Source organism: Thunnus albacares, chromosome 11 (genome assembly GCF_914725855.1).
Source record: "Thunnus albacares chromosome 11, fThuAlb1.1, whole genome shotgun sequence".
Taxonomy (NCBI): domain Eukaryota; kingdom Metazoa; phylum Chordata; class Actinopteri; order Scombriformes; family Scombridae; genus Thunnus; species Thunnus albacares.
Window position 1 is genome coordinate 25,669,269 of NC_058116.1, and position 23,175 is coordinate 25,692,443.

A 23,175-nucleotide genomic window follows, 5' to 3' on the forward strand; every position below is an offset into this window, starting at 1 on the left:
GGTTCCATTGTCAACCTTTATCAGATCGTTTTGAACAAGCCATTTTATTTTTTCAACCCAAGCTCTTACATTCGACAACAACCTTACTAACTGCAGCGACCGTGGGCAGCTGAAAATCGGTCTGGGTCATAGTGTGGTAAAATTTTGTTCCTGGTCCAGATTGTTATTTGTATTAGGTACTTTTTGAAGGCATAGCTTGACATTTTGGAAAATACACTTATTTGCTCTCTTGCCAAGTGTTATAGATGAGAAGACCGATACTGCTTTAATCTGTCTGTCAACTAAGAAGCTACTGTCAGCAACCAGTTAGCGTAGCTTAGCACAGAGACTGGAAATAGAAAGAAACAGCTCGCCTGCTCAGTCCAAAAGTTAAAAAAAATCCTCCTACCAGCACCTCTAAAACTCATTAGCATTTAATATATTGTTTGTTTAATCCATACAAAAAAACCCAGTGTAAAAGCTTCCTGGAGTCTCTGTTGGTTGTCTGGCAACAACAACAACTGTGCCCATTCAGAAAATCAGCCCCCCATTAAACCACTTTTACGCTTCAGTTTTTTTCAGGGATTAAATAAACAAGATATAAACATGCTTCGGTACAGTGTTATCTGTAATTAGCGATCTTTAGAGGCGCTGGTAGGAGGGGGAAGGCTAACTATTCCCCCCTGCTGACAGTCTTTGTACTAAACTATGCTAACCGGCTGCTGACGGTAGCTTCATGTTCACTGCACAGACAACAGCAAAACACATAATAATCACTACAGCTCAACTAACGCTGTGAAATAACAACACAATATAAAAATAGATGGCCTTATTAATGTTGTTCGGATCTGCAAAAGACTGTGGACTCTGCCCACACGTTTTAATTAATTTGTTAATAAGGTGTGTCTTTTTTTGAGTGTGCATACAAATAGAGTTCAGTTACACAAAGCCTAATCTGATTTTAGGGGTGTGAATGCTTTGTATTGATCTTAGAGGAGATGGTGGCTGACCAATTCTTACCATATCACACAGAATCCAATAGACTAAGGTGTGACCTTAAATGCTTTCCATAGTCTTGCAGTGATAAAAATAAGATTCTTGTCAGTGCATCTTCTGCAAGGGAATCGATCACACAGATAAAGGCGCATGTCTCCCTCCCTTTATGAAAGTGTACAAACATCAAGGCACTCTTGTTTAAAGGTTATATACGTGCAACACGCTGACACATTGCCGTTGAATACCATGTAATGTTTAACGCATTACGTGTTTCATTTTCAAACATGTTGGATTGAGAGAGCGATTGGGTTACTGTGAATAGAAGATTTACAGTGATAGTGACAAAGAGAAAGATTGAAAGAGAGAGAGAGAGAGAGAGGCCAGGGCACCATGCCAGGGCACAGATGAGCTCATTGTTGAAACAGGGATTTCCACATTTCCATGTGAGTGTGCCCCATGCCATGACACAGAGCTCAAAAACAAGAGGGGAGAGGAAAGGGGGCAAACATATGTCACGCACACCCAGTTGTACTACACTAACATATAGGCACAGTGAAACACCAGACTTTGGAATTAAGAAAACAAGATCCATGATTTATATCTGACTAGTGTGTCTGGAAAAAATCAGCTCCCGAGACATACATACACACACAAAAGAACTACAGGCCTACTGATTCGAGTTATCTTTGCTGTATTGTTTTGTCGGACACACACACACACAAGAACACACAGACACACACACACACACATACACACACACATTACATTATTCGATTACAATGCAATCCAGTACAATTTGACACAATGCAATAACACAGAAGCGAGTGCAGTAAACAAAAGTAGCCTTCACACATATTTTGCAAATGCAGCCAGGCATGCACACAGTGGAATGGCTGGCAGTCACAAAGACACACACACACATACACACATGCACGCACACACACACACGCACGCACACGCACAAACACAGAGAAACTCTACCTCTATTCTGTCGACAGGGCTAGGCCTGTTTCTATAGCAACCAAGCCCCTCCCTTTGGCTTGCAGGGGAGGTGTTTTGAAAGTTCACAGCGTGTGTGTGTGTGAGGGGGTGCGCGTAAAGAGAGAGGCTGAAATGGGCGTGGATGCACAGCCAACTTCAAGAAAGTAAAACACCCAAACTTCAGTTCTCTGCAGGAGCGACTGGCAGCAGCATCACAGAGACACTGCCAAACTTTTTTTTGTGTGAGTTAAGTTAATTACTCTTCCGAAGCGGGACATTTGACCACCTGTGTGGAACCATGGAAGGTGACGCGTCCCACGCCGAGCCCAGCAGCGTCTCAGGCAGCCCTCACACCACCCCGCAGCAGCCGCCCGAAAACCCGGAGATCCTCATCCCGAGCTTCAGCCCATCGTCCGCCCCGTCGTCCCCGACCCCGACCGGCACCCTCTCCAGGCTGGGTTTAAAAAGCCCCACCAGCCCGTCCGCAGCCGCGCCGGGAAGCCCGATCGACCGCGGTCAGGTGAGCGCCATCACCGTGGTGGCTCTGCTGGACAAGCTGGTCAACATGCTGGAGGCGGTGCAGGACAACCAGCAGCGGATGGAGCAGAGGCAGGCCGACCTTGAGGGAGCCGTGCGGGTCGTACAAGGGGACGTGACCCGTCTGTCCAAGACCCACATCAGCACCTCCAACTGCGTCAGCAAGCTGCTCGAGCGCTCCCGGAAAGTCAGCGGGCACCTGAAAGACGTGAAGGAACGCATGGACAAACAGGCGGTCCAGGTGAAGAAGCTGGAGGCAAACCACAACCACCTGCTCAAGAGGAACCACTTTAAAGTGCTCATCTTCCAGGTGAGGGAACATGGTGTAGGGGGCAGAGGAAGAAACATAAATATTTAAAGGATGCTTTCATATTATAACCAAAAATAAATGTTCCTTAATAATGCAGGAATATTGAGGTTTTTAGACATATCATTTATTAACACCATCAAAGAGACTTGCTTTAGATGCGTAGGAGTGTGAGGAAGTCATATTTGCATTCACATTTGACTGTTGAGGTGGGTGTGCTTGGATCATGTGTGCACATTTCTTGTAAGCCTGGTTGGCACTGACACGTGACACACTGCAGGTGAACAGCACTTTATTTAATTTTGAACACTTGAGAAAACTTGTTGGACAGGACTTCAGCAACCTGTAGAGCCCAGTTCATAAATAATGTGGGGAGCAGTTGTTAAAAACACACCTCTACTCATACTGTAGAGCTTTACAAAAATTCTGGATGTGATCTGGTTACTTGAAGATGAATTAATCCATGTTAAATGTATATGGGTCTATTCCCTCTGTGCATATGTGTGTGTGTGTGAGAGAAGAAGGGTGTGTCTGGGAATGGAGCTGTAGAGGATAATAGAGGAGAGCTCAGAGGCTGCTGACTGACTAGATCTGTTTACACCCCACAGTCATAATTCAGACAGACAGATGACTTTTTAAAAGGATTTACCATTTCAACTGTCATATCACACCTGTGAGGCTAAAACTCTACACTGGCACTGAAAAAAAAAAAGGTGATAAACTTTCCAGTTTCCCCCCCAGGAAACTGCAAATGGAAAGTATGAGGAATATCCGTACACAACCTTATCTCTGACTTATCTCAAGACATAAAAATAGTTTCTTTCATTTACATAGAAAAAAAAAATAGACCTCAACATTAACCTGGGGTCTCGATTTGAAGATCAAAGCTGATTTTATTTTATCAAGTATTCGCCACGCGAGATGAAAGCCGTTCCATTCTGACAGATGCGGTTCCACTCAACCAAAAAACATGATCTAAGCATTATCTCCGAGTATGCTGTGTGCATGAATAAGTTCCAAGTTTTTCCTGCATTATGTGTGTGTGTGTGTGTGGGGGGAGGGAGGTGGGGGGGGGGGGAGTGGTGCATCTGAGCATGTGCGTACAAGTGTGTGTGCCCAGGCAGAGAGAAAAAGCGGTAGGGCAGTGTTGACACAGCCAGAGCCACTGAGAGCTCTTAACCGCCGTTGTTATCTGGTTTCCCAGGTACTGAGGCTCTGTTGTTCAAATGCAACAGGTGCCAAGACCTTACCTTGCAAGTGGCTCTGTGTGTGTGTGTGTGTGTGGGTGTGTGGGTGAGGCAGGGACCACGGATCGATCTGACTAATCCCTGGTCAGTTTTTTATGTGCTTTGAAGGGAGTGCCCTTCTGCTTTTTTAGAGATAGTGAGAGTGGACGGTGCTGCTTGCTTTCAGTGCGTTGTCAAATTCCACGTGTCCTGAGGATTTTTTTTCTACTTTTTTACTGTCTTTTTTCCTGGCTGCAAACATCTACACATATTTTTCTCTCCTACAGAGCATGTGAATGAGTTTCACCTGTGTGTGTTTAGCACATAGGCATACTGTCTCCTTAATAACTACATCTCTACCATGAGTGTATAGATTTAAGTGCTAGTCTGACTTGTGCTGAGTTGACTTTTTTTTTTGTGTCAAACTAAGCAGAGCATTTGTAGGTGGGCGTAGCAAGGCCAGGTATGACCCCAAGGGCGTGTGTGCATGTGTATGCGTGCAAGTTTCCCATTGATCGCTATGCTGATGTGTTGGGTCAGGTGTATGCAGTTACAGAGCTGGTAAATGAGACTTGGGAAACTTGGGGTGGAGGGGGGGGGGGGGGGGGGACTGGAGGGGAATAAAAGAACTAAGTGCAGCCCTTGTTCTTTCTCCTCTATGTGCTTGTGTTGAGTCTTTTCTGTTTATTCCTCACCTTAGCTCAGTATTGTGTCTTTTTCTTGGTTTTTCTCCATCTGGTGCTGTGCTCTGATTCCCTTATTTTCTGTTTAAACTATCTTTTTTCCTCCTCACATCGCTCTCTCTCTATCTGTTCCTTCATCTTTTTTTTATACAAACAGCTTGCATGTGACCATTTTTGTTGTCTTTTGGCTAAGCCACCTGTCCTGGTTCCCTTAGACCTCACAAAAGCACACGCCGCACACCTCACGCTACTCTTTGATAACGCGCATTTGCTGCACGCCAAAGAGCAAAAACTCCCCTATACCGGCGCTGTAGCGTTTGGCCGAGGGGCCCTCCCTTCCCCAACTCGACAAAATTGATCCAGAACACTCACCACCCTGTACGTGCCAGCTGAGGTGGAAACACAGAGGGCCTCTGGGTAAACGCCCACTGTTGTATGGAGCAGGGGTCTACCAGCTGCAGCCTTTGGCCGCGGCCGGTCTGAAATGACAGGGGCTATCTGCTGCTCCGTTGCGTTCCTGCGCATAACAAGGACTAATGAGGACTTAATTACCCCTGCTTAGGCCTTGTTTGTTTGTTTTTGTGCACCAGTGCTTTTCCTGTCTCTACACGGCCCTCCTCTCTCTAGGCCTTTTCTGCTGCACACACACACACACACACACACAATTCCCAGCCATCTGAGAGTCCACTGTGTACGGTCTAGAAGCTGTTTTGGTAATTACTGTTTGGAAAGGTAAAATGTTTCGTGTTGGATTGCAGATATTTTCTATTATTTGTTGTACAGATTAATTTCAAAGGCTGATTACCTGAGTGTTTAAATATATCAACAGTCACCCTCGAGACCCGCAATCTTATATTTGCATCACTGTGGCATGCTTGAAACACGGTGTATTAGGAATTAAATTTCCTGCGACAGAAGTCATTTATTTCTGAGTAGATCTTTATCTCCCCGTCTCCGTTTATTTCACAGTGGACTTGCATCACAACAAACAAGTCAAGCACGACGGCAAATTGAATTTGAGCGCCGTGAGAGTTTCATTTGTTTCGCTCGCTCTGCACACGGTGGGGGGGGGGCCCCTGTGTCACAGTTTTGGCGAGATACCGAGCAGAGAGAGGGGAGTTGTTGTGTGGCTCTCTCCGTGGGATTGGGAAGAGAAGGTTTGGAGGTTGTCTGTGTATCTGGGATCCCTAATCGTAAAGTGGCGGGGAGTGACAACAGTCAGAGCTCTCACAGACTATCAAAGAACGTTCATATCACATTGCAAAGCAAAAAGAAACACGCTCCTCTGCCAAACTAAACACAGCGATGCCTTTTTTGTTGGATGGAAGGTGAGCTGTAGGAATGAGGAATGAGTGAAAAATAATTTATAATTTCGTTTCTCGTAAGATTGTGCATTTATTTTTAGACTCTCACCGCATTCTGACTCGCCATCCAGCACAGAAGATGCATACAAAGATTTTGAGTGATTGGCTTAACTTCAGTCATTGTCATTTTGTTTACTTTTGCGACCAGTAATCATAGTCCTTTCGTCTATTGACACTTGGCCAAAGGTTGTGACTCAATCTTAGCTTTCAACAGCAGGAAGTAAAGTCTATTTTTTCCAAACCCTGAATACTCATGATGGACAAACTGGTAGTTCTGTTCCCGGCCTCGCCCCAAACTCTTACCTTTGGTTTAATGACTCGAAGCTCAGAGTTAAATAAAGCTGAAGCGCAATAGAAACATTTGAAAGCAACAACAACAGAGAGAGAGCAAGCTTGTTACACATATTCAGCTAGCGTCATCCCAAACAGGAGTAATTAGATATTGGAGTGTAATTAAAGTGCACATTGCGTGCGTTCAGAGTAGAATCTTCTATTATAAAATCATATCCATTTCCACAGGTTGGAGCAGGCGGCTGGCTGTAGGCTACACCTGAGATTTGTTGTGTGTGTCCCTCTAGCAGGTGATATATTGCACAAGCTCATAGCCCAAAGCAGTGTATTCAAACATGCTGGGCCTATACAGTGTGTTGAAGCTTTAACTTATCTAAGGGGGTAGTTAACATAGGCTGTGTGCGAAATGACTCCCTATTTACTATGTAGAGCACTATATTTACCCTCTATACCCGCTGTTTTATTTGAATGTTCACTATGTAATGCACCCATAGGTGTTACTAATAACATTAATGACGGCTCCGTTCTATTTTAAGTGTCCCAGTAACCCCTGACGGAGAGTCGGCTTGCACAATACAAGGACCCTGAAAGCAGCCAACTAGAGTTCAGCCATCACTAATTTAATTATTTACACCAGTATTTGTATCACGTTTTTCCATCGCTCCAGCTTTGACTGTCGCTCTATCAGGATCAGAATCAGCATCACCGACTGTTTACTTTGATGCGCTCAACTGTTCATATTTGCAAAACAGTAGTGGATGGAAATACACATTAATTCACATTTTCTTCTATTGATTTTCTGAAATTTCGGTTAAAATTAGCTCTACATTTGCATGGATAGTGGGTCCAGGTCATTTTTAGTTACTGTTTTTGTTCACAGTGGCAAGTTACAGAAGTTCTGTTAAGTTACAGAAACTATCCTGTTACTTTAAGGCTGTGCCCGATTCTGTACTCCTTATAGCCTATAATAGACACTCAGTGGTTTATTCAATAGAACTTTTTCACAGACGACATATTGACTTGTCACAGCAGGAAAGGCACAGGTGATGGAGAGTATAAATGGACAGTGGAAATGGAGAATTTTTAACATTTAACATCACAGCTTATACACAAGTATTGAATGATCCCTGTGGAGTTGGGAGCTTCAAGGAAAAGTCACTTCAGGGGAAGTCACATGCTACCTATACGTCATCATTTATTCTCTGACCTGTTCTGTGACCCGTTCAGTCTCAAGCACACTTATTTATCATATCTTAAGTCTAGCGAATACAATTTTCAAATGACACAGAATGCATTTAATTAGCTTGTAACTGAATCTACCGTATTAACAATGTTTTAAAATGCTAATGCTAACATGTGGACTGTCGACAGCTAAGTCAGTTAGCCGTTTGCTAATTACCGTGAATTCCGTGAGTCGGCTAAACTACAAAATCAAACTCTCAGCTGATATCTGCTATTTATGCTTAGGCAAAGATGTTTTTTTCTGTTGAAATACAAACACCAGTCAATCATTTTAATGTGACAGTGAAGTGTGTCTTTTTGTTGGCGAGTCTTTCAAGAGATATAAACTCTCTAGCATTTGTGAGCTTGTTAGCTGTGGCGTGTAATTGACTGACAGCTAGTTAAACTGGGATGAAATGAGTTTGTAATAGACATTTTTATGGACATTATTGACATTTTGACATGTTGTCATAGTAAAAACAAATTGACAGGTGTAACCAGGTAATAACGTCAATTACAACCACATTCAGCCTGTCCCAAGGCTTGGTATTGTGCAGACTGGTGACTTACTGGGACACATAATGAGACATCATTAACAGAATTAATTATACCTGTGCTTTTCCTGCCATGACAGGTGGAAGCGTCTGTGGTAAAAAGGCCTTTTATGTTTGTTATAAACCTTATTAGACTACATCCAAGCCTGGAGTTTTAATAGAGAATATTACAATTTAAATAATGGTCAGAAATGTCATAATTCCACAAATTGTTCAGTCCCACCAATGAGCACCATTTCACAACTTTCTAACAATGTGTTATCCATAAACTACGAGTTGTGAATGACATTTCAAGCATTTCCTTATGAGTGCTTTCGGATGTAGAACTGGTCTCACCGTTGATAGTCTAACTTGGCTATGCAGCCTTTAAGGCGGGCTTTCAAAATGAACAATGAGGTCTGTTTACAGCGTAACTCCTCACTTTGTTGTCATTCTTATTTTCCCTTCGGGGTTCATTCCTCAGATAATCCTCTGGGCTTTCAGAAAACAGAAAGTAAATATGGGAGAAGAGAGTCAAATACAGAAAGACGGATTGTCAACTAATGATAATAATGTGATAATAAGAGTGAGTTTGGATAAGAGATTATACTTGAGTTTGTAGACTGTAGTCTATGGCGAAGACACATGTGGATGGGAAGTATAAGCCTACCTTAAGTGCTTGCTCTTCTGCCTGTTGTCACATTCAGGTTTAACGAGTCTGCTCAACTGTTACAGTCTCTGAGGTTGTGAGTTGGCCAACTTTAAACACATATTCCTGATGTAAAATTCTCGTATTAACAGCTTTAATTAAATTAAAACATAGTGATGAAATGAAGAGACTGAGCAATGAATGTCTTTGTCTTTGGGCCCAATCCCAATGCCCCCCTTAAGCCCTGAACCCTGATTTAACTGACGTCACCTGGTAAGTGCTTGAGCGCGAGTGGCTGCGAGGGCTTGAAATGGTATAAATAGGAATGGGACAACACTTTGTGACATATCACGTTACCTTGACGACAGCAAAACATGTTATGTACAGTTGTGGGTTTGGAACTTTTTATTTTATGTTTTTTTACTTTCTTCAAGGCCAATGCACTTAAGATTCAAGATTCAAGACTTTGTTGCCTTAGCAACATGATTGATTGGAATTTGTCTTGGTGGGCTCACTTAAACAAAAACAGAAAAAGACAAAAATAGTAAAATGACTCACCCATTAAGCACATTATACATTAAACAAAGTATAAAACAGATAAGTAATATCCAACCCATAAAATAATCATGTGCAGGACAGTCAGGTACGGGATCGACTGCCTGATTTGAACGTCTTCCAGGCTCTTGCCTTACATAATGGATGAGAGGTAACAGCATCATTTAGCAAAAATGAAAAGAAATGGTTGATGAATAGACTAGGTGTGTAATAAAACCTGTGCTCACATTCCTCAGATTTCATGTGTTTTTATGTATCTCAAATCTTTGTTTAGTGTTTCTTTGTAAATTCAGGCAGACCAGCGCACCCAGTACGCCAGGCTGAACACCCACGTGCCAATTTGTTTACTGTTTTTTTTTTTTTGAGGGGGGGCTTCCCCTGGTATGTGGTAACCCCGTATTTATCGCTGATTTAACATCACAACCCTATGAACTGTGGGTAATCCCCTCAGGCAAAGTCTGCAGCGATGCAGACTTGCAGAAAGTGTGCATAAAGGGCTCAAACTGTCTGCGAGAGAGCCCTCATGCGCTCGACGATTTGACAGCGGGACAGCCCTAAGCCCCTCGCGGACTTAGTGGGAACGTTCCTCAAAGTCCATGAGTCTGTGAGTGTGAACATCGGGATTGGGCCTTGGACCTACCAAGAGCACATATTTAGCATGTTTTTCATAATGCAGCAGGTATTAATAGAGTTATGACTTTAATCTCTTTTTGCACACTTGAACTCACATCCTTCTTTTCACTCTCACTTGCTCTTTTTCTACTCGGCTCTCTACATTCTCTTTCACACTCACATGGTATTACATGTTAGATAAAGCTGATGAGTTACGGAGGAGATAAAGTTTTCTAAATGGTTAAAAAATGCTTTGAGTTTTGTTGCTGATTTCCTGCCACAGAAGCCCAACTATCCTCACTTGACTCTTTCTGTCATTAGACTTCAGAGGGCCAGATGTATGATGTGTGTGTAATAAAATTAAAGTAAATAAAAGTAAAGTAAATAAAGTGAGAGACGGAATATAAATAATGAAACATTGTTTGTTTAGGTTGTTAACCAACTGCACTGATTGTGCATTGTTTTATTTTATTTTTAATGTGGTCTATACAGAGATCTGTAACATGCCAATCAAAGGAGTGTTCATGAAATTCATATTGATTTACTACATTTGTTCGGTGAGTATTATCATTCTTTTAATTTAAATAGCAGGCATAACTTTATTTAACATTCTCTTTCTTGCAAAGTCTGTTTCGATACGAACGCGACAAACTATTCACTGATCACATTTCTGATGTTCAGTAATGATGATTGATATCATCACTGCCGATGATGGTTTACAGGTGCTTGTGATGAATTAATGATACGGGCGCTATAAATAGACACAGTATAGGTCGTGCGTACTGACAGCTGCTCTGGAAACGTTGGAAAACCTCACAGATGCAACGCGGTCGGTGAAATTGCGCTACTTCTTTCCTCTTTGTGACACATCTACAGACCGGTGAAGCAGGCAGCGTATTGATATGCAAATATATGATTGAGAGTTTCTACATCCGTTTATAGCTAATTGTGGGAGTAGAAATAATGCTTGTGCACGTGTACCTCTAGTTCCACTATGACTGAGGTTAAAAAAAACCAACCACAGCTTTATAAATCTGATACAAAGAATGCATATTCATGGCTTACATAGTTTTAGTCACGGATCTACACAGAGTTTTATGATCTGCATGCTTTACTCCCTCTTGGCTTTTCAAACCTCAGTGTCCATCCAATCTCCTCGCCAAAACCATAACATCCACTGCAGGAAAAGGGAAAACAATAGCCATTTTGGTTCTCACTGCTCTTATTTCTGTACTCTTCAATAAAACAAAGTAAATACAACATGTCTTGAGATAACATGATGACTTCCCTTCTTCTCAGTGGAGACTCTTGCAAGTTTGACCTCCGTTCGGGGTAAACATTTTTGACAATTTGTTGGTGGAGCCTTATCAATGCTCATGCTATCTCTGCAGTGCACCGCTCTTATCAAACAATGGTTCTGATATGCACGGTTTGGGATTGTTACTGAAGCAATTTCTAAAGAAGGGTCTGTGGAGATTTAAAGAAAAGAGCTGAAGGAGATTAACACGGCTACAGTCGAAACCGGAGCAACGAAAACTGTAAATGTACATGAATGCGTTACGGTGACACTGCTGGAAACCTTTTATTTACCTCATTCATCATGCATGCAGAGAGATGTTGCAAGACAAGCAGTGAAAGTGCAGGTTTTGCAATGTCATACTGATGTTTGAAGTTATTATACCAAATAAAATAATAATTATGAGGACTGGAAAGCCACTGCTATCCTCCTGTAAATTAGGGGTTGTGTGAACGGGCTCCGTCCAGACGTCCAACATCATCATCATCATTTATGTCAACAGGAATAATGGTGGCCTCTGTAGATCGCCATGATCTTCATTCCACCAGCACGTCAGCATGGCTTTGCACCTGAACTGCTTATTGTGATTGCACAAGCTTGCAAGACCAGTAAACATGCTGTGTTTTCTTTTGGTGAGGCAGATATGGGAGGGGTGCGGTTAGGTTAGGAAAGAATGCCCGAACTGTCATGCAGAGATTTATGGGTATTAAAACAAGAGGTATGATTCAGAATTAACATAAGTTGTTGACAGGGTATTTATGATATTTGGAATTGTCGCAATGTGTGGTTGTTAGATTAATGTTGGGCTATGATCTTAACAGGTGAAAGTTGTGTATGTTTAGAATATTTGTATGTACGTTAGACTATTACGCGAGTACGTTTCACTGTGTACAGTGCATTTAGAGTTTATCGTGTTTTGTGGTCACCCAGTCCCATGATAAATAGCAGAATTCCATTTCCTTTCCTTCCTTTCCTCTTTCCTTCCTCTGTCCACAGATGGCTCTTCATGGACATCGGGGTGGGGATGGAGTAGGGGGAGGGGGTGGGGGGAGGTGATGTTACGTAACAAGCTGGGTGGGGGTGACCTCGAAAACAACTCGCTGCACTGTAATGTGAGGGGATGTGATCAAAACATATGAAGATGAAGGCAAATTTGCACAATCATGTGGGTTTCAGGTGTACACTGCGCTGTGATTGTTTGAGTTTTCACTGAGCGGACAAAGCTGCGTGTGAATTTGTGAGAAAGGGATGCGGGGGGATGTAGTAACGGATAGTGTTTTGTGTTTGGACATCTTGAATGAAGGTAGGTTGTGTTACAGATGAAGAGGATAGGCAAATTAAGAGAACAGTGGGAAATGTTCAGAACCAGAGCTTTTATCTTTAGCTCTTTGTTTGAAATTTGAAATACGCTTCAGAAAATAGTCCGATATTAATCGAGAAAAGCACCTGAAGCTGCGTTCAGTTCGTCTGTAACGTCTCTTCTCTCGCTGTTCTCTTTTCTTCCTGTCTTTCTCATTTTGTAAAGAGATAATTGCTGGGGGCTGACAATAGCAATTGTGTGCGCACATACATTTTTGTGTATGTATGTATGTATGTGTGTGTGTGTGTGTGTGTGGGGATTGTGTACCCTCTCATCGGCGCAGTCCCCCGGAGGCACCTGACTCACTGTGCCAACACACCTGTACCGACCTCGCCTGTTAGGATTAAGAAAACCTGAAGGGCCAGGAAAACACACCTGTTCAAATTGCTAACAAAACGCATATAAACACATTCTGTATATCCGACTACATGCAAATCTGCACTATAAAGAATACAAGATACAGTATAAAGGTTAATATGAGCGATTTAAAAAAAAAACTTAGCAACTTTCAGTGAGTTATGATCATATCCTGTTATAATTAAAACAGAATACTGCTGTCTAATTTAAGATCTCGCAAGCAAATTGCACTTTAAAAGTAGCAAAACAAGTTATTTTGTTGTTAAGAGTGGAATACAGCTCTCTTCATAAACTGACATTGATTATTTTATGTGCTTTTGCGTACATGTAGTGCTATAGAAAAAAAGATATACACACATAATGTATTGATTTCAACCATATCGCCCAGCCTAAAGTATAATACTGTATATCACTGCAAATGTGTGAAGATGTCTGTATACACAGACTCATGTAGAGAATACAGAACAGATGCAAAAGAAACAGTATAAAGGTATCATTACACATAAGGTGTAAACAGACACACACACTCACAATGTAACCAGAGCCCATGTGAGCTCTTTCAATGAGTCGCGACTCAGTCCTGCCCCGCCCGGATCTCTCTGTTTGAATAGAGCAGGAGACTCAAGAGAACTGACTTATATAAACTGTTGCTCATGACTTACTTATTAGTGTATACGGCGATTCTACTATGCAAATGTTAAACAAAGTCTTGATCTGCATTACATAACCGTGTATGCCCTTTAATGTACAGTAAACTTGCCGTCACACTGAATTATCTTTGTTATTTTGTTCACCTCCAACTTTATTCCAATTTTTCTTTCATCTAGCTCTCTGAAATGATTTTTTTTTAAACAATGGCTGATGTCCCACATGAAAGTGTGTCCAAGCTTTTTGACTGGTACTGTATCACATTATGAGTAGCTAATGAGTGCTTGCTTAGAGAGCACATTCATTACTGGAGTTCCCAAGAGAAAAGTGCCAGAATGTGAGGTCCACACACACACACACACACACACACACACACACACATGCACACACACATGCACACACAGCACAGCCCTGGGTCAAATGGTAATTTAGGAAAAATTTGTTTGTTGTAGCTCGCTTGCCAAGATTTTGGAAGGGTTAAACTGGGGACACATTGTTTTCACACTGTTTTCCTTTTTGGGACCCCCCACACATAACTTGCATGTTCACCAGTAAAATCAAATAAAAGATGATGGGGGGGGGGGGGGGGGGGGGGGGGGGGGGCTGGATGAGGTTACGGCTAATTGTTCATTTTCTAGAGCAAACTGGTGATAACCAGTCAGTGCATGATTCCTACTATTGTTTGAGAGTGTGTGTGTAATAAATTATAATTGATAAGTGAAGCACCAGCTGTATTTTATCGCTGTTAAACTGTCTTTAAACTGTGTTGTAGCAGCAGATCGTGTACACTACGTAGCAGGAAAGGCTCAGCTCTCATTCAAGGGTGTTTTATTTCCAGTCACTGCCTCCCACACACTGCAGGGCCCACAGTGATTATATCAAACATGTTTGAACCAAATCACAAAGACTATGGCAGGCCCAGACTGGAGCAGAGGTGTCAAGATTGAATCTTTACTAACCTTAGCAGCATCAAACAATCAGGAAAGATTAGTGTGTATTGTAAGGGAGTTCTCCACGAAGGGTTTAGAAAGGATATATTAGCTCTGATTTTTCTAATCATGACCGGTCAGGTTTAGGTGGGTACTTATCCGACACTTCATGCTGACTATTTGACTCTACTTGACTCGAAATGTCCTCTCAGAAAAGAGAGATACGCATTGAATCTGTAGTAATATCCTCCTTCTATAATCAGGGTGTCTGGTATTTCTCCATAACGTGTAATTTGTTTTAATACAATAGCTGTCATCCACATAGTTCCCTGACTCTCTGATTTTTATTCTGCACAAACACGCTCAGATCCACACAGTCACTATGGGTGTGGTCCAGTGTCAGGCCAAGAGCAAAATGGGGCATTCAGATACTGCTTCTTCAGATATGACAGGCGGGAGCTACAGAGAAGCAAACCAAAAAGGAGGGATTGCAGTTAAACCAAAGGAGACGAAGAGCTGTTCCCCAGCTATTTTGTCTTTTTTGGATTTCAAGTTACATACCCGCAGTGCATCAAAAGCTCCTAGCTTTTAGGGATGATGATATACTCGTAGTGGTTATTGGTGGTAAAGAAAAAAGACTTCTGTTCACATACAGTACAATCCCTTTATGTTTTGCCAGTGTTATCAGGCAAGTCAGCAGACTTATCTATAACTGACAACAGAGAAGGGCCAGTATAGGTAATTTATATAAAGTAATCTCACTCTATTATACATTGTACTGTATATTCTGAAGTTATGAAACCTTTATAGTTGCTCTTCCTCTTCATCCAGAAAACATGACCCTGTTTTTAAGGTTGATGTTGTGCCTTTAACAACACACTTGCAGATTTATTACCATTAAATGGGAGATACCACACATGCTTGGCACACACCTGAACTGTGAATCATGCCTGCATGTTTGAGATCAAGGCGAGAGGTATCAGGTGTCTGCAAGATGAAAAGCAGGAGGGTTTTAGCATGGCTTCCCACTTTTCAAGAGCTGTCTGTGTACTATGAAAATGTTTTGGTGTCTAAGGGTAGTGCTCTGAGCTGCAGTGGATCAGGCTCGGATGAAACATGCAGAGATAATGCAAAAGTTCTAGAGGTGATCATGTGAGTGAAATACAGCTCATATCAGCATAGAAGATATCACAATTTCAGTCGCATAGCCCTTTTTAAAAAAAATTATCTTCAATATCTATCGTCACATGATACAGGTACTGTATCATCTCATTTCACACATATGAACCACTTCATAAATGCATGTCAAAATTGGCTTGACACTGGGATGACACTGAGATAGTCAGGTATTGTCTGGTGTAATACTACTGTCCCTTCCAGCAGAAAGCACAATATTGCTGTTGAGTGAAGAATTGGCAGCAGCCAAAACTCTTCTAGACCATCTGGTTGGCCCGGTCCTTAAGTATGTGTTAATGATACCCCAGGAAAGATGCATTGTGCAGTGCTTCAACAACTTATAGCATCCTGTCATTGTAAGCACTCCTATAATGTCTTAAGACCTCCCATGCATTCTTTGAAATGTAGTCATACTTTAACATTCTTTTATGCAGCAAGCAATGTGTACTGGCCATGACACATATTTTACAATGTGTCTATTCATTGTAAAGGGTCTAGTTTAAAACAATAGGCTATATGTTTCTGCTACTTTTCACCTAGATTTACAGTATGTAATATTTGGTTTAATAACAACAAATCATTGGTCAGTTGGTGTTGATATTAAGTCACCCATAGGTCAAGGGACACGCCTGTGTTTGACATATTTGCTCAATGACATATTTTTCAGTTACTGGAATCAGAAAATCTAAATTTAGTCAAAGATGAGAAAGCTTGGTTGGAGCTATGGTGGGTTGAGACAGTAGTAATCACCACACCTGACTGTGAGACACTGAGTCAGCTGTCAGTCATGCAAAACCCAACTTATTTCCTTAAAAACCTTCTTAGCACAATAGGAGTGTGCTAGTGGCCCTGTGAGACTGTACTTAATCAGTGTTACTTTGAGCTAAATGCTAACGTCAGCATTCAAACATGCTCACAATGACAATGTTAACATTTATAACATGTATAACATTTGCCACATTTGTCATCTAAGGCTGATGGAAATGTCATTAGTTTTGCAGGTATTTGGTCACAAATCAAAGCTTGGGATAAACTAAAAATTTGAACTGCTGGTGGCACTAAAAAGTCAGGGCATTATCCTATGCGCACCATGGATATCTTTACCAAATCTGACAATAGTTGTCAAAACATGTCACTAAAAACAAAAATTTATTAACTGTATACAGTTTAAATTACAAATTTTAGCAAAAAGTGCACATATTCAGAGGTAAACACCAACTAAAACTACAAACAGTACTTTTATTATACCATGCTGTTAAGGACTGGAATAGTAGCCCAATCAGAAAATGGTTTATCAACAATATTCAGTACTGTAGGGTGTGTGAGGGCCTTGAATCAGTTCAATCAACTGTTCCTGTTTTGGGCAAATGAAGGTATTTTTAACTGCCCATATATAAGCATGTCTTGTACATGCACTTTAAAGCATAAAAATGTGCTGTAGACTGTGCTACAGTAAATCACCTCAAAGCCAAATACCCACTAGTGAAACTATAAGCTGATGCCATTGAAAGGGTTTGTTTATGAGCATTTCAAATGTGTAGTGGAGTATGTCAACCACTGAAGCCTTCACTCCTCACTCACCCCTGGGTGTGAAAGGATGGGGGCAATCGGGGGGTGGCAACCCTAGCCCATAAATCCCTAGTGGAGTGGAACATTGTATGTGTGTGCCTGCATGTGTGTGATTGTGCACAGATGGATAGGCAGCAAGTCAAAGGGAACAAGAAGAAACTCAGACGTAGAAAACAAGGTTTGAAAGAGAAATTTGAAAGCAAATTGAAACTCCAGAAATTATTGCTCTCCATCTCACTCTGTTCATGGTCATCAAAGCATTCATGGACGTGGGGTTAGAGACAGAGAATGATCTTTTTAAAAAGAGGGAAAATGGAGATAAGTGTGTGACTCCTGCTGAGAAACAGGTGGAATTCCTCAGATGTCTTGGGGAGAAAACCAGGGAGGCATGCAGAGACTGGTTTCCTCAGTCCTTAGTAGGCAGACCAACAAAAAATGTCAGTGTATTAAGACATAAACACAGATGGTCATTTGCAATGGCCAAAACATGGCCAGATGTTACCATGTTTTATGGGGAATGTGGAGGGGAGTACACCTGAAATATCTTGACTTTGATCATCATGGTCAAGAATTCCCTAGAAGTCATTGGAACTTGTAAAGTTTCCTAAAGTCTAACCCTGATTTTTGCTTTCCAGTCAACACTGTAGAATGCTTCCTTTTAAAGAAAATGTTTCTCTTTATTACATTTAGAAAAAGTACAATGTTTCAAGCCCTGAACTAGCTCTTCATCATAAAGAGGTATCAAACTGACTCAGGTGTGTGTCACTAAATAAATAGTCTTAGTCACTCCCATAGGTGTGGCTACCACAGGATTGGTGCACAACTCCAAGATAGACCATTTTGATGATTACCTATGCTTGTTAATAAGTACCTCTGATGGACTCTGGAACTTTTATAGAATTTTCAATCTACCTACATAATTTCTTTCTTTGGACAAGAAAGATGTGCCTGTGTTTTACACACTGATTGCTTGAAGTCTAATTCTGACCATGACCAATACAAATAAAGATATCATAAAGGTTGTGTGCTGAAATGCATCAGTTAAATAAATGCATTCTCGTTCAGTAGATCACTAAAGGTTGCCAAGTTATCTTTCAGACTTTTACTGCAATCTACAGCAAGATAGATACATCAGTGTTGTGTAGGAATTCCATATGTCTGTCAAACTATATCCTGGTGTAAGCAATTATGTTTATTCATAACAGATAGATACAAATGATCCTCATCTTCTTAACCTTTCTGTTTCTGTCCTTTTTTCCCAATAGGAAGACAATGAGATCCCCTCCACTGTGTTTGTCAAAGACTCCCTCAAGACCCCACAACCAAGCCAGTGTGATGCAGCGTCAACCCATCCTACTCCATCTGTTTCTGGGTCTGTTGATGGCATCCGTGTGCCTGAGGGTCTTCAGACCATTAGCCTGTCCTCTGATGACGATGATGATCTTGCAATACATGCAGAGGAGGATGATATGCTAGAAGGCGAGGCTGCAATGGGTACTTCGCATAACTTTGAGAGAAGGGCTGACAGGTTCAAGCGCTCTAGCCTGAAGAAGGTTGATAGCCTCAAGAAGGCCTTCTCACGCCAGAGCATTGAGAAGAAGATGACCCAGATCACCACCAAGATTGTGCCACCAGAGAAGCGGGACAAAATCAAGAAGAGCCTCACTCCTAACCATCCGAAGAGCCCAACTGCCAAAAGCTCCTCGTTCAAGGTGTCTCCCATGACCTTCAATGTCAAGAAGGTCAGAGATGGGGAGGCCCCAACACAAGACATGGGCTCACCTGGTGAAGAAGCCCATGTGGAGATTCCTCCTCTGGGAAGCTTAGATGGAGAGATTCCCTTGGCAGAGGTGCATACCCAGGAAGGCGTTGTGGAGGAGATTCGGGAGATGCTGAGCCCCTCCACCCCAGACAGCATGAAGGCACAGCTGGCAATCAATGGAGAAGCACCAAGCATTGAGTGTGAGATAAATGGTCATCGCTCTGCTGGCTTGGCAGTCCCAGAGCATGATGATGATATTGGCGAGGATGATGAAGAAGAGGAAGAAGAGCAACAGAAAAGCCCTGCTGAAACAGCAGCAGATGCCAAGATTCCCACAGCAACAATTGCTGTGGAGCAAGTGTCTTAATATGATTTGATTGATTTGATTATTGACCATCAGTTCTAGTTTCCCATTCTTTGTTTTCCTCCTCACATTTCTACATTTACTGAACACCCAGCAGGCATAAAATATCCCTCCATTGTAAACAGTCTTGTGTTCTTGCCACAAACACACACACTCAGATACACTAGAAACATACTCTGCATTGAAACTCTCCCTTCAATGGTAGTTCATCCTCGGACCATTCCTGCAAAACCTACCTTTGTTTATCACTAGCACAGTCTAAAAACCTTGATTACTACATAAGTAACTATGTTATCAACACCCCACAGCGCATATCAGAAAGAGTTCTGATTGAAGCATCCAGTTCGAGTGCTTCCTAAAACCATCCAGGCAGCTTGTCCAAAGCAAGCAACATTGCACCAGTGTACCACAACTCACTCCCATCAAGTGGTGCCCACCACTTCAATAGCAGCACATCTCCAGGGCGCTGGGCCAACTATCTCCATCTTGCTGTGTTTGTCTGCCTCTGGACCTCTCTTCCTCACTGACAAATAGCCTCTTTGTTCTTTGTGTTTTTGTGAAAAATAGTAAATCTTTGGCAACAGTGGTACTGCCCACAGCCTGTTGATGTAGTGTGTTGCCAGGTTGTGCAAGGGTTGGAATGGGAGTTTCTGGCTTTTCACTAAAACGGCCCTGGGGTGTTTTGTAGTGAACTAGAGGTTGTTTACTAAATTCTTTGGACCTGTGCTGAATGAGCCCTGATGTTAACTAACAGGTGACTATACTTAAGTTTATACTTTGTCCGAGTGGCTCTGTCTTGCCTCCTGTCCTTTACCTGCAGTTGTGAAATTGTATATTACTCCTGTCAGTGAGATCCAATTCATAATTTCAGACCTTATTATTGATGTCTTACCTGGAATACCATATAAGTTGCATGTGGTATATCAAAATATTATAGTAATTTGTGATTTCCAGTTGAGTAACAGTTTGCATTTGCTGAAAAGTAGATATTGAAATAGTCAAAATGTCCTTGTAGACCACACTTGTTTGCTACTCTTAAAAAGATATAAGAAAAACATTTATTGAGAAATCTAGTCAGCATTTGAACTCCTAAATAAAGGACATCATTGCAGGATAGAAGGTCCTCTAAATAGAGAGGAAAATGTTTGCGACATGAAGGTCCCTACAGGTTTTGACACTGATACACTAAATTTCCCTTTTATAGCCCTTTGTCTTATTGCAGGGCAGCTTTGTATGTTTATGTACAGGAATTATTTTTTCTATGTGAGGCACACTACTCTCTTGGTATTTAGAGCGTCTACAACCTAAAATAGTAACTTTATGATAACTGCCTTTAGTGTGTGTACTTTATACAGTAAATGTATCTGTGAATTTTTTTTTTGAGTGATTACATAATAGTTGGGTGTTATATATATAATTCCTGTTTTCTTTCAGGCATCCATAATTTGCATGGTGAAATGTTTACTCGGTTACACATGTTTCTGACATAAACATTTATCTTATACATTTTCCAGGGCACTATCACTACAGCCCCTCCTCTGAGATACATGCACGCACGTACTCCTACAGTGCCTTTATCTTGCACAAGCTGGTATGAGTAATTGCACTCCAGAAGGGATGGATTCCTATGGTTTTGTAGATAAAAGTGATAATAAAACATGCCTTAAGATTTTTTTTCTCTTCCAAGGAATTCCTTGCAGTTATCACTGTATGGGGCGTAGTCAGTGTTTGATACCAGCTACATAGAAACAGAGAAAGTTTAAATTTGAAAGAGAGTGCAAATGTATGAATCAGTCAACTTCATGTTTGGAAGTCATGCCCGGGAGTTTCTATAAAGTGACCTTCCTCTTGTTGCACATTGTTAGCGATTTACCAACCTTAGTTACAGATGTCTAATGCCATGACTCTCTAAAAATAATTTTAGCAAGTGATACCAGGTGCCAGGGATCCAACATACAAGAGAGGTCACAGGAGTGGATCAAGGCAGAGGACAGCATTCCTTGGTTTGACGAATGACTCCTGCTCAGCCTATTTTTCATGCTCTTGGCCTCCTTGTTGAGACAGTGCAAAGAGAGGAAAGAGGTTGTCTGGAACCACAGGTGTTCTGCCCCTGTAGAGGCTCCTGGGCATGAGCTCGTAGTGGAAGGGGGACAAGTGTGGGTGTTGGGAAGTGTGGGAAAGCTGTTGGGTAGGATAATAAATTTGCGATTGCGTTATGCATATATGCTGCTTGACAGAAATGTGAGATTCTGAAATGCATTAGACAATGGGATGTATATGACGCTTTTAGGGGGTGTACATATAAATAGCTGGCACTGCAGGATCAATCCTTTCAAGTCCTTCATGTTTTACAAAATTTAACATGTAAGTTTCCTCAGCTGACATTGTAGGGAGAAATAAAGATAGACATAAATGATTTTTAAACAACTTGCTACCTGTTTATATTGAATATGCTTAGACACACAGAGGATTATTTTCTTCTTCTTTGTATAAATCACATTACTGGAAAAAGGATCGAACACTAGGATTATGTACATTCTGTGTAATGTAGAGGTTAAAATGTGATTGGCTCAGATGTATTTTCTGCTTCTTATTCTTGCAATTGTTTTACTTTGGTGATATTTCTTTCTGCTAATGTTAATGTAGATTTGTGTATGTGTGTAAAAGTCTGTTTTTATTTGTTTTGAAATCAGACTGTCTAATCTGAATCATCACCTTCATCATCATCATCATCATCATCATCATCATCATCATATTATGTTAGAAACCGTTTAAAAACCAGATACCTAATACAGCATTGTCCGGATAGTGATATTGTGTTTACTATCATGTTTGTTCATATAAGGGTCTTACTTTATATCCTGTTCATTTAGTAAACCACTTAAACCAAAGACATTTCCTTCACAGCAGAAGATTCCCTGCCACTTGTGTGTTAACTCAAATGCATTCCTCCTGACACTTGTTTCTAACGTCTTGTGAACATGCAGGAATTTCCTTTCAAATGTTAGTATTATATACATCAATAAAAATTTTATAACTTTCAACGTTTGTTTGTGATCTTTGTTTGATATCCTCCAGGTAAAAGGAGACGAGTAAATGTCACGTTTCACATTGTGAATATCATCCCGGGTCAGATGAAAAAAAATACTAAATTGGAGGACTAGCTGTTAGAAGACCATGCACAGTAGTTAATGTTCTTTGTGGCATTCATAGTATTATCCCAGTTAGTCATGTTTGACCCATAATACCCAAAAAAACATGTAGTTATGCTTGCTGTTGTTAATGCCATTGTGACTGTAGGTCACAGAGTTGTAATCTAATAAACCTGTGTGCAGGTATAGTGTAGTGGAGGATTAATATCAGTGTAGGGAGTGGTTCAGCTGCTCAACCCTTATTTACATAGCACAGGCAATGGATTCAATATAAAATCAAGATTAGATGATGGGGTCAGAGCCACAATAAAGGGTGGCTTTATCCAAACTACAAAATATTATTTTATTTAACCTAACTGTACAAATGGCTTTAGTGTTATTTGCCCAGGTTTTGAGAAAGCTGTCTGAGATATCTGCCTCCACTTCGTACAGGGCTCAAAGCACTGGAAAAAAACAAATTTAAAAAATTAACAGCAACCCGTCTTTCCAGAAACTAAAGTAGAGCTCCTCCGGAAAATATCGAGAACCTACTGCAAGCAGTTTTCATTAGAAGTCCTTTCTACTGAAGAAATAGTTTGTGTTAGAACTATGGAGAGCACGTTGTGTGTATTAAAAAATGTTGGAATT

General features: G+C 41.2%; 1 protein-coding gene across 1 annotated transcript; it reads left to right on the top strand.

Annotated features, from left to right (window-relative positions):
- The first annotated feature begins 1,652 nt into the window (after positions 1-1,652).
- Positions 1,653-22,440, top strand: cavin2a (caveolae associated protein 2a). The gene is made up of 2 exons (XM_044366247.1): positions 1,653-2,803; positions 18,536-22,440. Exons 1-2 carry the CDS (start codon positions 2,255-2,257, stop codon positions 19,397-19,399), a joined length of 1,413 nt encoding a protein of 470 aa, XP_044222182.1. The 5' UTR covers positions 1,653-2,254; the 3' UTR covers positions 19,400-22,440.
- Positions 22,441-23,175: the final 735 nt, after the last annotated feature.

Coding starts and splice junctions, on each gene's coding strand:
- cavin2a (XM_044366247.1), top strand. CDS start 2,255: ATGGAAGGTGACGCGTCCCACGCCGAGCCCAGCAGCGTCTCAGGCAGC. Junction 2,804..18,535: donor TTAAAGTGCTCATCTTCCAG/GTGAGGGAACAT, acceptor TTTTCCCAATAG/GAAGACAATGAGATCCCCTC.